This window comes from Cnephaeus nilssonii (genome assembly GCF_951640355.1).
Source record: "Cnephaeus nilssonii genome assembly, chromosome: 19".
NCBI lineage: Eukaryota > Metazoa > Chordata > Mammalia > Chiroptera > Vespertilionidae > Cnephaeus > Cnephaeus nilssonii.
Window position 1 is genome coordinate 25,938,957 of NC_137090.1, and position 14,903 is coordinate 25,953,859.

Below are 14,903 nucleotides of genomic sequence, written 5' to 3' on the forward strand. Positions count from 1 at the left end.
CACAGATTCAGGAAAGAGCCCTAAACCCAGGGGTCAGATTACAAAGCCAGCTGCAGAACTGAGGGTGGCTCGTTGGGCTGCCCTACCTTAGTCACAGGTGCCACCAAAAAGGAGGCATGTTGGAACGGTTACGTCCAGGACTCTATGTTCCTACAAAAGCTCCTCTATGCCTTTTGTAGGCTGAACTGGGAATGACACTGGCAACTCTCGCCTTTACCCCAACTCTACTCTTAAATAAAAAAAATGGGGGAGCCTTGAACCTGTAACCTTTGGATTTTTTTTTTTTTAACATTCGAACCATTTGAAAATGGGTGGGGACACGGTGGGGGCAGGCTGGGTGATAGAAAATGCAGGGACTTGCTGTGGAATGATGCACAGCCGATCGTGGCCTCCCTAAAGCATGCTGCTGAGTATTTCTGACACCTGGGAGGTGGCCGGAGCCTCCGGGCTCCTCTCTGGGCGGGTGGGGCTGGGCAGGCGGGAGTGGCCCCCAGGAGGTGGCCTCAAGCTGGCCCAGGACTTCGCGTCCCTGTCCACCAGGGCCTCGGGGTACGGCTCCACGTAGAGGCGGTGCATGGAAGGCCTCGGGTCCTGGAGGATGCTCTGCCGCCCCTCAGGGAGGCTCGCAGCGTGGGTCAGAGCCAGGCCCCGCGGCCCATCGGCGGTAGAGCCGAGCCGCTCAGCCTCCCCGGGCTGCTGGGCCAGGTCGCCGGCCCGGGACAGGTGCGGCGTGTAAACGCCCTCGGAGAGCGAGAGCGACTGCGTCTCACTGTGCATGCGCAGCCAGCGGTGGTGCCGGCTGAAGCCTCCGTAGTGCTGGTGCTTGGCCGGCTTCCGCTTTCCCAGGAAGCCCAGCGGCGGCGGTCGCGCGCCCGGAGCCATCTTGGCGTGGTTCTTGGGCCCGAAGCCCGTGAGGGTCAGGCCGTGGAGGAACTCGGCACACGCGTGGTCTGGGTCCGGGCCCGGACCCTGGCCCTGGGGGTCCTGGTCCGACCCGGTTGAAGACTTCATGTCGTGCACCTGCAGGACGTCGGGGGCACTGCCGCTCAGGCCGCTGAGAGCCTGCTGGGCGATGTCGTGCGAGGACAGGTACACCAGGTCCAGGTCTCGGGGGCTCAGGGCGTCGCTGGAGTCGTAGTCACTGTCGGTGGGGAGGAAGACTTCCGAGCAGCCTTCTTCATCAGAGCAGGGCTGCGAATCTGCTGAGGTTAGGAGAAAGAAAAAGGCTTGGCTGGGGGTGCTTCGCGGGCACAGAGTCCGTGTACAGCAGTTTGAGAACCCCTCCCCCTCCCCTCCTCCCAAGCCTAGAAGGGCCCTGGGCTTCATTTAACGGTTTGCTCTCACCTCCTGAAATTATTAAGTAATTTTGAACAATTTTCGTTGTGCGTAGGGCTCTCTGTAAGAGATGTAGTGGGTCCTGTGCTTCGGGGGAAAGGAAGGAGAGGGATTCTAACAGGTTCACCTGGACAGCGTCAGGGGGACAATGTGTCCTCGTTCCCCACAGACGATTTTATTACCCCTTGGGCATGTGTAGAGAGGATGACACAGATGGATGTTACTCGTTTGTCATTACCTATCCTTCAGATATAAGGTTTTTTGTTTTGTTTTTGCTAGAACTTAAAAGGGGGAACGGAAGACAGGGAGGCAGTACAGTGGCTGAAGTCCGGAAAACCTGGTTTCAAATCCTAGCCTTCCTCCACCTGTGGTCTTGGGGAAGTTACTTAGCTTCTTAGAGCTTCAGTTTTCTTATCTGTAACATGGGGATGATAATAGAACTTACTAAGGGTGACTGTAAAAAGTAAATTGATTATGTGTGTAAACACCACGTTGTAAGGTGTTTAAAAGGGGGGGGGGGGGGGAAGTAAGGCCAAAACAAAAAACAAGCAAAATCAGAGACAAAAACAAACCTTGAAGTGCATGCTGTGATGACCATAAGGGAGCCACAAGTTTAATTCTATAGGCAATTGTCATTGCATGCACCAATTATTTATATGCTTTCCCCCAATCAGGTTGTATATTTCTGTAGGGCAAGGACTGTCTTAAAATCCTTTGAATTTCCCATAGAACTCAGCCCATAATAGGTACTTGATAAATATATGCTAATTTTGAAAACACGCAAGTGCACTTAAAAAGAAGAACTCTCTAATCTACAAATCTGAGACAATCCCATAAGATTTAAAAATGGACTTTAGTAAATTTTTAAAAAATATTATTTTTACTGATTTCAGAGAGGAAGGGAGAGGGAGAGAGATAGAAACATCAATGATGAGAGAGAATCATTGATTGGCTGTCTCCTGCACAGCCGATCCAGGCAATCCATGCAAAGAACTGGTAATTAACTTGAGTTGAACTTCTCTATTTATCTGATCACTGTGTCTGTTCAGCTGTCCACATGTATTCTTTTGTGTCCATAATAGTAATAACAAGAACTGTGGGCCCGTCATTATGCTAACTCTTCTAGGCACTTTATCTTATTTAATGCTTACAACTATTCCTGTTTTGCAGGTAAGACTATTGAGCCTTGGGCTTACTCAGTTTTCTCATTCATGTAGTTGATTAAATGACAGAATAGGAACCCATATGCAGATATGTCTCCCTCCAAAGAGCTGCTATACTGCCATTTACCTTAGTATTTGCATGGCTTTCCGTGGAAGCTTCCTGAGGAGTTGGACTTGGCTCATCTAACCCACTTTGTTCAGTTATATTAAGTTCTTAGTAAGAGTGTCTTGACATTGCTGCTGCTAGAGAATCATTAGGTCTTGTATTACTTTCCTGTGGCTGCTGTAGCAAATAATCACACACGGTGGCTTAAGACAATAGACATTTATTCTCCCACAGCTCTGGAAGCCGGAAGGCTGAACTCACGGTGTCTGCAGCACTACACCTTGGAGGCTGCAGGGGAGAACTTTCTTGCCTCCTCCAGCTTCTGGTGGCATTCCTTGTGGCTGCATCACTCTAATCTCTGCATCTATCTTCATGTCGACTCTCTTCTTTTTCTTATAAGGACACTCCTCATTGGATTTAGGGTCTACCTGGATAATCCAGGTTGATCTCATCTTAAGGCTCTTAATTACACCTTCAAAGACTGTTTTTCCAAATAAGGTCACATTCACAGGTTCTGAGGGTTAGGACAGGAACATAGCTTTTTGGGGCCTACCATTCAACCCACTAGAAGTCTGTCAAGAAAAATGACTATAACTAGGAGCAAATGCTGAGGAGTTTGTGACACCTTTTTTCTATTTCCAGACCACAGGTTAAACACTCTGAAAGGAGTTTGCACTTTGACCTGTCAGCCTACAAATAGTGAACATTTATTGTTTTCAGGAGGCGTACTTTAAAGGGCTGATATGAAGGCGTACTTTAAAGGGCTGATATTACAATATTTCAACAGACCATCATGTTTTAAGACTTAGTCTCTCAGGAAGATCCTGTGCTGATTTCCCCAGGTGGAGTTGGTTGCTCATTTCTCTTGGCTTTTATAGCATTTTATTTATATCTCTGTTGCTGTATTTATCAAGGTTTATTATAAATTATTCACTAGCTTATTTACCAACCTCAGTGAATTATGAACTCTATCCAGCATGCCTGTGTCTTATTCATCTCTGCTTAGCAAATGTTACAGAAGTCAGTCAGTGAAGGAATAGACTAAAGAAGGAGTCAAGCTAAGGGAAGTGTAGGATCTTCTGTATTTCCCAGATCATCTAATCTGAACTTGCACATGTGAGCAGACTGAGAGGACCTCTTAACTAGACAGTGACTGAATCATCATTGTATTATTAGCTTCTTGTGCTGTATTTGGTACATTCAAAGCTCTCAGTAAAATGTGTTGTGTTGAATTGAAACTGAAACCAATATTGAAATCTGGGAGCATAAAGAGTGGCAAAATTTGGCCTCTTAAAAAAAATACTGAAAGCGGCCCAAAAAGAGCTAAGTTACTTAATTTGCCATAGAAATTCCTGAAAACAGTCACCCGAATCATTTAGTTTTATATTTGACTTGGTGAGTCAGCCCAGTTATAGCAGAAAGAACAATTGTCTTAAAATTAGGTAAACCTGGACCAAAGTCCTGTCTTACACTCCGCTGTGTATATGATCTTGAGCAAATCACTTAGCCCCTCTGAACCTTTCTTCATCTGTAGCCTATAGGTAATTATGTTGCCTACCTTCCATAGGTTTTATGAGGATTAAATTAGTTTGTTAAAAATACTTTAAGTGCTTTATAAACAGAAGGTGTCAATATTATTGAGATCCTTTCCAACTTTAAGCAGAGAAAAACTAGAAAATATATCAAAAGGTGGCTCATTAAAATACAAATCAGTAATCTGATAAACTTCAAGATTTTGCTGTGAGAATGCTGTTAATAATAAAAGAGAACAACAATCTCTTGTATGGTGTTTTGTGTTGGCGATGACCTAGTCTGGTACTGTATTTCTCAACCTAGATTTGGCATTGCCTTAGTAAATGATGTAACTTCTTTACTGTAGCTTTGAGGAGCAAGGGAGCTAGGAATAAATCAAGAGAAGAGCTAGTTATAACTGTAGTAACCCAGGAAGGAGATGAAAAAGGGCTTGGGTATGGAGTGGTAAATATTATCTTACACGTTCATGGACCCACACTTGGGAAACACTGTTCCAGTGGGAATCTAAATATTTGACTTCCATGGTGGTTGTATTGTTTATTATAAGACTTAGTGGAACCTATTGCTTAGAGTGGGATACCCCTCCCAGAACAATCTCCAGGATGCCAGCCAGGGCACTGAGGAGTTTCCAAGGACTTAGGCCACTGCACTCCCTCCCTTCCTGGAAAAGAATGCAAAGTGCAGCTTCCATCCCCAGATCCAGCCATATGCTCCATTAAGCATTGGAGGTGCCTTGCCCAGTTGTTATTTTAATAAACCTGGTTGTGCTCCTCGGTTTCCTTTAGAGGGCCCACTGGGCAGGCTAGCACTGGTAGAACCTTGGTTTCCCTCTGGTTGACCCAGGAGCTGTTTGATGAAAGTTCTGCCCATAGTATTAGTGCTGGCTTAGGAAGCTTGGCTTTCTTGCCATTGTAATGGGTGTTGCAACTCCTGGGCTCTGTGGATCAGGCCAACAACAGCAGGGTAGAGTTGATGTGGATTTTGAGGGCGTTATGGAGAGATGACATTTCAGGAAAGAATAATTGATTTAAAAGCTATTGCTTTTCTCTTAAAAGCAGGGGCCATGGCAAGACAGAAAGAAAGGAACAATAAGCAGCATTTGTTCTAAAAATGTATCTTCACATTTTTAATGTATCTCTGTCCAAATTTTTATTTCTTTTGTGCTTCATTGATTCTATTCCCACCGTGTTTAAGTAGAATTTAAACAATTTGTACATAAAGAATTTTAATAAATCTCTCATCAGGCCTTGGGTAGAACCTCCAGGGTTTGTTCACCTTGTAATTTTCCAAGAGAAATAGCATCTTCAGGTTTCTGTTGAATTTTCAGGCTGTTTAGTTTATGCCATAGTGTTCTTAACGTCATCTGGGAAAAGGCTACCAGGAAGCTCAGGATAATCTTCAAATGCATCGGAAGGAAACAACGCCCCACTCCCCTCTGTTGCCTCACCCATGCGTCAGTAGGAGAAATAGCAGTATCGGAAAAAAAATTACTGCTGCCTGTGACCACTATACCCACAGAAAAGGAGTGGAGGAGAAAATACCCATGTGATGGACCAAATCATTCCATCCCCTGCCTTGCACTGCCTTTTCTAGGAGCCAACTTTCCCCCTTGGGTCCTTGGGAGATGCTTAATTTTAATGGACTCAGAAGAGTTGTACTTCATGTTTGAAAACCACACAGAAAAGTAAGTTAAAGAGTTCCACTACTCCCCCCCCCCCCCCCCCAAATCCCCCACTACCCACTCCAGATATACACAGACAAATCCAAGGTAATCAACGGCCTTAAAACAGAATCTTGGCCTGGCACCAGAGGCCAGGCTTGTGATAGGCTCTGTAATTCTCAGAAGTTAAGTGAACCCTACCCACACAGAATGGAATTATGTTGCAAACTTTATCCTGTAAGCAACCCAGTGGGGATGCTCTTCTAAATTGGACTTTTTTTTTTTTCATAAATGGTTTCCAAACAAAAGTCATCACCTTAGTGGAGATGATAGAGTATGCAGGAATAGATTTCATTGCTCAGAAATGCTTTTGTTTTTGTGAGGGGATAGGATACTAAATATTTCTCTCAGCTCTCAACAGTTTCCCTGTCACTGGGTTCCATTTTTCATTTGCTGCCCTCCACATCTTTGTGTTTCACAGCCCATGGAATCTTGGCTTCAGAGAAATAAATGGGCCCAAGAGAGAGTTATATTTTAAGAAACAGAATGATGATCGCTCACATTTTAAGCTAATAATAAAATCTGAATGTAATTGGCCAAATCCTCCCAGCAAGGAGTGTGTGTAACCCATCATCTGGCCAACGTGAAAGTTTGGCACTCCTGTGGCCTAGGACAGGCCACCCTCATACAGCCAGGGGGGAACCACTTAGGACCCTGGGGCCAAGAGAAGATTAAACATTGGGAAAATTCTGTGAGCAGAGGGCAGACGAAGGTGGAAGGAGAATTGAAGAGTTATTTGTAGAACTACGTGAATTGTGGAATGGCAGAGGACATATCTAGCCTGCCTTTAAAAAATGCCCTTTCAACCCAATACCTCTCTAGCTACTGCCCTTCCTCCCTCTTCTTTTTCATAGCCAAGATTTTGAAGAGTGTACTCGTACTGGTCCCCCTTCTTCACCTTCCACTTGCTCGCTGATCTACTTTTTAGTTTCTAGCTCCTTCCCTTCATAAACTGCTATCATCAAGATTACTGATGACTTTCTTGTTCAAAACAAAACAATAGAAACTTTTCAGCTTTATTTAACCTTTAACCATCGTTTGACATGCTTTAATTTCTGTGACAACTCTCTCTCTCTCTTTAATCTTCTTTCTCTGGTTGGTCCTTCTTTGTCTAAGATGTCTTGCTGTTCCTTCCATAGTCTCCTCTTCTTACTACACCTGCTCTCTCTAGGGAATCCCAAGTATTTTTGTAGCTACAGTATTCATATGTCAATAATTCTTAAGTCTACATTAGTCCAGTTCTCCTTCCTGAGCTCCAGACCACGTATGTCCTGTCCGTATGTCCTGTTTTCTCCTGAATGTTTCCTATTATGTGGAATGTCCCAAAACTCTCAAATTCAATGTGCCCAGTCACCCAAGCTTGCTTCTTCTCCTCTCTAACTCCCCCCCCCCCTTTTTTTTGCAAATGGCATCATGATGTCCTGAGGCAGTCAAGCCAGAAAACTTGGTATTTCCTCGTTAATAGCTTCCTTATTGACCTCCCCCTTCCAATATTGTTCTTACACAAATAACAGTCAGCGTTGGTTTTAAAGAGTAATTCAGATTATATCAATCCTTGCTTAAAAGTTTCCAATGGCTTTTCATGACAAGCAAAATCCAAACCTCTTCCTAGAGCTCCTGCCTTTCTCTCTGCCCCTCTCTCATTGCTACCCCTTTGTTAACTCTGCCTCAGTGACTGGCCTTCTTTCCATCCCTCCCCCATTTCAGAGCCTTTTGTTGTTTTGTTGCCTAGAATATTCCAATTCCAGATTTTTGCCTTACTGGCTCCTTTTTCTGTGGTTGGTTTGAATGTAACTTTCACAGACAAGTCTCTGCTGATCATCCCTGGGAATTCAGTGCTCTCCCTGCCCACCTGGATTGCTCTTTTGTATTATACATTGGAATTTTCACTATCTGAAATTATCTTGTTTATGTTTTCATTGTTTGTTACTCTGCTTAGAACAGAGACTTCGCTTTGTTTATTACTATATTTCTGTTACTTCAGAGAGTGCCTGGAACATGGTGATTAACCAAAAAATATTTTTTAAGTGAAAAAAAAAAGCACAATATACTTAGATTCTGACTGCTTACAGTTCTCTGCACTAGAACATAGTTGCACATTCTGCTTCCTCTACTTCTTTGCTTTCCGCTTTTCCCTTTATTTTTGGTTCAACTCCTGCTGTCCTTCAGTACGTGACTTTGTTACCTCCTCCAGGAAGCTCTCTTTGATCTTATGAGTTTAACACCTCCAATAGATTCTATAGCACCCTATACATATCCTTTTCAGAGTACATATGCAATTATCAGAAAAAGTTTTGTTAGTCCATTAGACTAACTTCTGTTAGGGATGATGTTTTAAGTCAGTGGGAATCTGTAAAAATACACTTCAGAAACTGTACTTAAAGAATTCTTTTGTGGCCCTAACTAGTTTGGTTCAGTGGATAGAGCATCAGCCTGCGGACTCAAGGGTCCCAGGTTTGATTCCGGTCAAGGGCATGTACCTTGGTTGTGGGCACATACCCAGTAGGGAATGTGTAGGAGGCAACTGACCAATGTTTCTCTTTCATTGATGTTTCTAACTCTCTATTCCTCTCCCTTCCTCTCTGTAAAAAAATCAATAAAAAAATATATAAAAGAATTCTTTTGTGGAATTATTTGCTAAATCCTAGAACCCTTTGGTAATATAAATTAGCAGTCTCTCAAGTTCTTCCACTTGCCCAGTGTTGATTTTTAGTGTGTTTTTTTAAAACATAGGAGCATACACAAACTTACTTATAGAAAAGACTCATATCCTCACTGAAGTTTTCTTTAAGAACAATAATAACATTAAATATGGTACATACAATTGATTATTATATACCATGCATCTCTGACATAGATTATCTTATTCACAAGTAGCTATATTATTCTCATTTTACATCTGTGGAAACTGAGACTCATGTAGTAATCTGTTCAAGCTTCTGTAGCTAGTAAAATAAAGCTGGGATTTGAATCCAGGTCTCTGAATTCTAAGCCCAAGCTCTTTCTACTAACTACACCATGCTGCCCCCTATGGGACAAGCCCACGTTTCAGTGCTGTTTATTAAAAATATCAATTATTATGGTAAGGCTTACAAAATGGGAACTCTTATAAGCTATAGCAGCGATTTTCAACCAGTAATAGGTATTGAATGTTTTAAAAATTCTTGTGATACACTGGTTGAAAATTGCTGAACTATAGAATTAAGAAAGATGCTTTGAATGCCATTATTTTAATTGACTAAAAAAGAAAGGTACTAATTTCAACATGTCCTAGGAAAAAGCATTATATTGCCTTTGACTAGTATGCTTTCTCTCTGTTTATAAGAATATTTTTTTGTAGAGATTTGTGATTAGCATTTGCTATGTAAATTAAAACTTGATTCCCAAGAGTAGAGGTGACTTGATAGATATCTCTTCCGGCTTGTTTGTAAGGTGTCTCCTGCTTGCTGTATCCATGGTGGTGCCAATCTACTTATTTGGTCTTAGTCTCCAGATTCAAGTTTATCCAGGGTTTCTCTCTTTTCCACCTCCCACCCCAGGACACTGGTGCCATGTGGGTAAGAAGTTTTCCCTGAACTCTTAGTCAGGTGGACCTACTTCCTGCCTCATTCTTGTCAGCCCTATTTCCTAGAGGCTGGGCCTGCTCTCCTTCCTTACCTGGCTTTGGTCAGATTCCCTCACTGACTTGGCCTGCACATGGTACTGCAGCCCTCTCCACTCCATACTTCTGAGGCCTCATCCCTGCTCTGTGTCCTTTTGTATCTCAGAAGCTTGGGATAGAACTGGGCTGAATCTTTCCTACCCTAAATGGCGTTGACCTCAGGTTACTGCCTTTGTTTCCTTTCCCTCCATTGCTCCAATTTTGTTCCCTCTATGCTTTTAGACTCTTACACTGAGCAGTGTTTCCTATTGCTTGATGGGACCAATGCCTCAGCTCAAAAGAAGGTTATCAGTGGAGACAGGATTGAGAATATGGTGGACTGAAATAGGTAACTTTAGATCATATTACTTACAACTCACTGCCTTTCTTCTGTGCATCTCCGGGGATGGGGATGGTGATGGAAGACAGTCTATATGTGATGATGTAGAGCTCATCTTCTTTAGGTTCTGCTCATCTGAGGGGTCTATAAGCTTAGTGATGGGTAAGCCTGACATTGATTGTTTGTATCTTGCATACTGTAGAGCATCCATGATCCATCTCATTTCACGCCAAACTTCATCTATTTGCTTTGAAATAAAATGGTAAAAGACATTGTTATCAAACTAGTATTAAAAAGAAGTTTCCCTGAGGGGCCAAGATGATACATTTTGCACTGTATTGGTTTTGATCAAGAGTGAAATATTTTCAACATAGGTTTGCTAAGTTAGAAAATACTTCTTTATAATCACTCATGTCTTGCATACTTACCTAAGAAGCTATATCATTTAGTTCAAATAGCAAAAGACCTGGATTCCAGCTGGGATCCACCACTTACTAGCTCTCTAACAACCTTTTCTAAGTCACTTCACCTCTTTGAGCCTTCATTGCCTTATTTGTGAAATGTGGACAAAACATCTCCCCTTTTATACCTCACAAAACTGCTAAGATAATTGAGTGAAATGATGAATCTGAAAGTGTTTAGTAAAAAGTACATATGAAGTGTTATTAATTCTCAGCATATAATGAAATATTCCTTATAGGGCCTTAATCTATACTTAAAGAATATTCTTTAAATAATATCCATAAACCTGTTGCTCCCAACAGAGTAGAGTCTGAAACTGTGACAGTCAGCCATGCTCAGAGTGACTAGTTAGTGAACTAGTGAATGGCACTGCATGGTTGATAGCCATTTCCTCTTGCTTTCTAGTTCTGTTCTGCCCTGCAGTGATAGGACTTGGCTGAGTATCCAGGGCTGTTGATAAGTTTGAGCTTTAGGCTTTGTTACACAGTGAGTTGGGCAGGAGGTTGAGCAGTGGGCCGGCTCAGGAGGAGGCACTAAGCATTATAAAGGGGGAAGTCTGAATGAAGTCCATCCAGAGTGGGAATCCCAGACAAGACTCAGACCAGTTTTCTTGATGGAACTGTTGCTCTCTCATCTGGCTTTCATTGGTCCTACCTTATGTAACATACTCTTGTCTCAGTATTGTTTTAAAAGTACTATGTGACTGTGGACAGTTTTTAGAGTGCCTGCTAAGGCAGGGACTGTGCTTTTGTATCTGTTACTCTTGACCATGCAGAATAAAATAGGTGGGTACTCAATAAATGATTGCTCAGGGAATGAATGAATGAATGAACGAATGAGTGATTACCTAATGATTTCTACCATCAAACAGAGTTATGAGGATTAAGTAAGATGATGTTGGTGAGTGCACTTTATAAACTGCACATGTTATAAAATTTTCAGTTGTTGCAATGACAATCATAATTATTGTAATGGGCCGAATGTGGCCTCTCAAGAGATATGCCCATGTTCTAATCCCTGGAATATGTGAATATGGTAGACTAGAGGCCTGGTGCACAAATTCGTGCATGGGTTGGGTCCCTAGGCCTGGCTAGTGATCAGGGCCATTCAGGGCCATCTTGCCCAGTCCTGATTGGGGCCAGGTCAATCAGGGCCTGCTGGCCAGGGGGAGGGATCTGAGAGTGACTGCGGGAGGTTGGCCAGCTGGCCAGGGAGTGGGAGGGGCCGTGGGAGGTTGGCCAGCCAGCCCTGATCAGGGCAAATCAGGGCTGGCTGGCAGGGGGGAGGGACCTTTGGAGGGAGGGACCGTGGGAGGTTGGTCGGCGGTGGGAGCGCACTGACCACCAGGGGGAAGCTCCTGCGTTGAGCATCTGCCCCCTGGTGGTCATTGCGCATCATAGCAACCAGATGTTCCACTGTTTGGTCAATTTGCATATTAGCCTTTTATTATATAGGATGATAAAAGAGTAAAAATTACTTTATATGGCAAAAGATATGATTGATTAAGTTAAGAATTTTGAGAGGAGGAGTTTATTGTGGATTATCTGGGTGGGACCTAATTTCAATGATAAATGTCCTCATAAAGACATTCCTACAAGAGTGAGGCAGAGGGAGATTTATCAGACAGAAGAGAAGGAGACAATGTGGCTATGCAAGCAGAGGTTGAAGTGATGTGGCCACAAGTCAAGAAGCTGGGAGAAGCAGAGAGCAGATTGTCCTGAAGAGCCTACCTAGGGCGTGTGGCCCTATCAACACCTTGATTTCAGATTTCTGGCCTTCAGAATGGTGACAATAAGTTTCTCTTATTTTAAGCCACCCTGTTTGTGGGAATTTGTTACAGCAGCCACAGGAAACTAATCAGAATTATTAATAGTAACTACTTGTTCTCTTTGGATAAGATTGTTTCTGCCTATTGCTGAGGATCGATAGTGAGATTTAGTGTAGAAAAAATTTTAAAATTACTAGTATGTGTAGAAACAATGTTTATTTCTTAAATTTCCTCAGTAATGAAGTGAAGAGATATTAACTGAAGAAAAATTAAAAGCATAGGTACAGAGAAACCTGTAGACTGAATTTAACAGACTTAGCTAAGTAGCTTTAAAAGAAGTACAATTTTCACCCATTTTACCTTATACTGTTGATCTAAAAATAACTGACAACATAATCCCCCTGATTTTAAGGTCCAAATTCAGCTTCTAAAGACTTGCTGACATGTTTTTAAAAAGAAAGACCATGAACTCCCTACGTCTATTGGTTAAAAGTTCTGCATCTATTTCTCACCCTGCCTTTTAAAAATTTTGGTTTTCATCCCATGAATTACACCCCTTTCTCTGTACTCAGGCAAGATAATATTTTTATTAAAATGTAAAGGTGATTGGTTTTCTCAGAGCACAGTTACAAGGTGCTTGAGGGGATGATAGATTGGCTATATTTAATGAGCTGTGTTTCTATTACAGCTTAGGAGCATTTGAAGCATTACAGTATATAAATTATAGCCTAATTGCCCTTTAGGCTTTAGCAGCTCAAACTATGCCGAACTCCCAAGTCTTTGCACTTTGACATTTCTGCTGCGTGTGCTGTCTATAAAGCCTGTCTACCTTATCTATGATTTTCTGCACCTTCCTGGTCCAGCCCTTCCCCTTTCTGGCCACACTCCTTGGCTTCTTTTCCTCACTGTATTTACATAGACTCCCTTGCTCTTTACAATGTTTAGTTTGTGTAGTAACTTCAACACTGTCTTAGATCTGGAATCATACAAATGCTCTCACTGCTGGCGGTTGCCTCTGCAAGTTATGGTGTGTGGTGGGCTGAGCTGTTAATGCCACTGGATGAGTGGCTACAGCTGGTTTTCATTCTGAGAGAGAGAGACTGAGAAGCCCCAAATAGATAAGGGGATAGGTAATATCACATTGTCTTCTGTCAGTTAAGGTATCCATGCTATATGGAATGAGGCATCCCACTGAAGGCTAAGAGTGCAGAGAGGTGGTCTGGTTTTATCTTGGCCAAGAAGTGGTTTTTTGAACCCTTTGGGAATTGGCTTTTATCCATATCTCTGTGTACCTGGCTGGGTGGAAGGAGTATGTAGAGGGCTCTCAAGTTACCTACCTGCTTTGGGAGACCAGAGCAGGCTAGAACTTTGAAGAATTCCTGGCCTGGCCTGCCTTTATTCATCCCACTTAATGGTGCAGTGAAAGGGAAGGAGAAAAAGGCAGTGGAGCCCAAAGCTGGGTGACAAAGAAAGGAGCAAGGGTAGTAGCATCAGGGAGTAAGACTGCGGTGGGGAACTCCTGGAGGGGCTTGAGAATGTGACAGCCTGCAGAAATTCAGCCTTCTTGGAGGAACCGACTGAATTCAGGGAGGCTTACGTGGAATAAAGCAGAAACCGAACCTAAGGCATGGTTAAAAAATGCTTCTCTAAAAATATTTATGGTGATTAAAGAAGCTATGAAGTCTTAGAGTCAACCAGGCCCTTAGAAGTCATCTAGTCCAGCTGTCGCCTACCTTTCGGACCTCACGGACCAACGGTTGGCGACTGCTGATCTAGTCCAATCCTTTCATTTTACATGTGAGGAAATTGAAGCACCTGGAGATCAAATGAATTGTTCCATACTGAAAGGTTTATCAGAAGATTCCAGACTAAAAATGTATGTTGATTGACTTCTGGTCATTATTCTTATTCTCTTCCACTGTCCCTTATATTAGGTTAAAAAGATAAGCCAGTCTTTCATATTCTCCTTATGCTTCATTCTTCCTTTACCACCCCCCCACCCCTGTGTTCCACTTTTACTGGAAATAAAATAAATGATGTAAATTTTTTGACTTTTTAAATGGTACATTCTCAGGTCAAGAGAGCAAGCAACTTCCTAAAAGGTTTATTTCTTTAATTTGAGAGGTCACCTGAGATATCTCATTTACAGGGTGAGAGGACTTGGATAGGATTTGCCTGCGCACCACTTTGCAAGTATATTACAAAATCTTCTTCCTGAGTACTTAATAAATTCCAGGTCTTGCATATTTATATTTCAAAGCATTTTCCCTTCTTATTAATGAGTGAATAAATGAATATATAATTTATTAGATACTTATGTGCAGGCATTTTGCTGAGTGCTTTACATGATTATCTTGTTGAATTCTCTCAGTAACATTATGAGCTAGTGTTGTTATTATCATCCCTGTTTTACAGATGAGGAGGTTGGGAGTTAGAGAAACTTATTTGCCCAGTGCATAGTATTTTCTCATCTTAGGTCATCATTATTTCTCGCTGGATGGTTCTAATAGCTTTGTATGTGATTTCTCTGCACTTAATCTTCTCCATTGAGAATGGGTGCTTAATATAAACAGCAAGTATGGCCACACCCCTGCACATGGGAGGACTATCCTGCCCTGCTTGAATCTATCCTCAACATCTATGAGAACCTATAATTTACCTTCTCCAAAACTTTGGCCAGGTCCCTACTGTCTGCAGAATAAAGTGCAAATTTCTTACCCTGACCTTTAATAAAACCCTTGTAATCTGATCTCATTGCTACTTTTATTCTTTCCCAGGTTCTTACTATCACCCTTCACTCAATTTATGCCCCAACTTATCTTGACTAATCATTCCC

The 14,903-nt window shown here is 42.4% G+C and overlaps 1 protein-coding gene across 1 annotated transcript in view; it reads right to left on the reverse strand.

Annotated features, from left to right (window-relative positions):
* Positions 1–393: 393 nt before the first annotated feature.
* The window catches only part of ANKFN1 (ankyrin repeat and fibronectin type III domain containing 1), a gene marked incomplete at its 3' end in the record, with an annotated part of 350,672 nt that continues 336,162 nt past the window's right edge, over positions 394–14,903 (reverse strand). The window contains exons 19-20 of the mRNA XM_079797013.1: positions 9,871–10,084; positions 394–1,199 (exon numbers count right to left, since the gene is read on the reverse strand). Coding sequence (XP_079653139.1) covers positions 394–1,199; positions 9,871–10,084 — 1,020 coding nt within the window. The remainder of the gene's footprint in view (positions 1,200–9,870; positions 10,085–14,903) is intronic.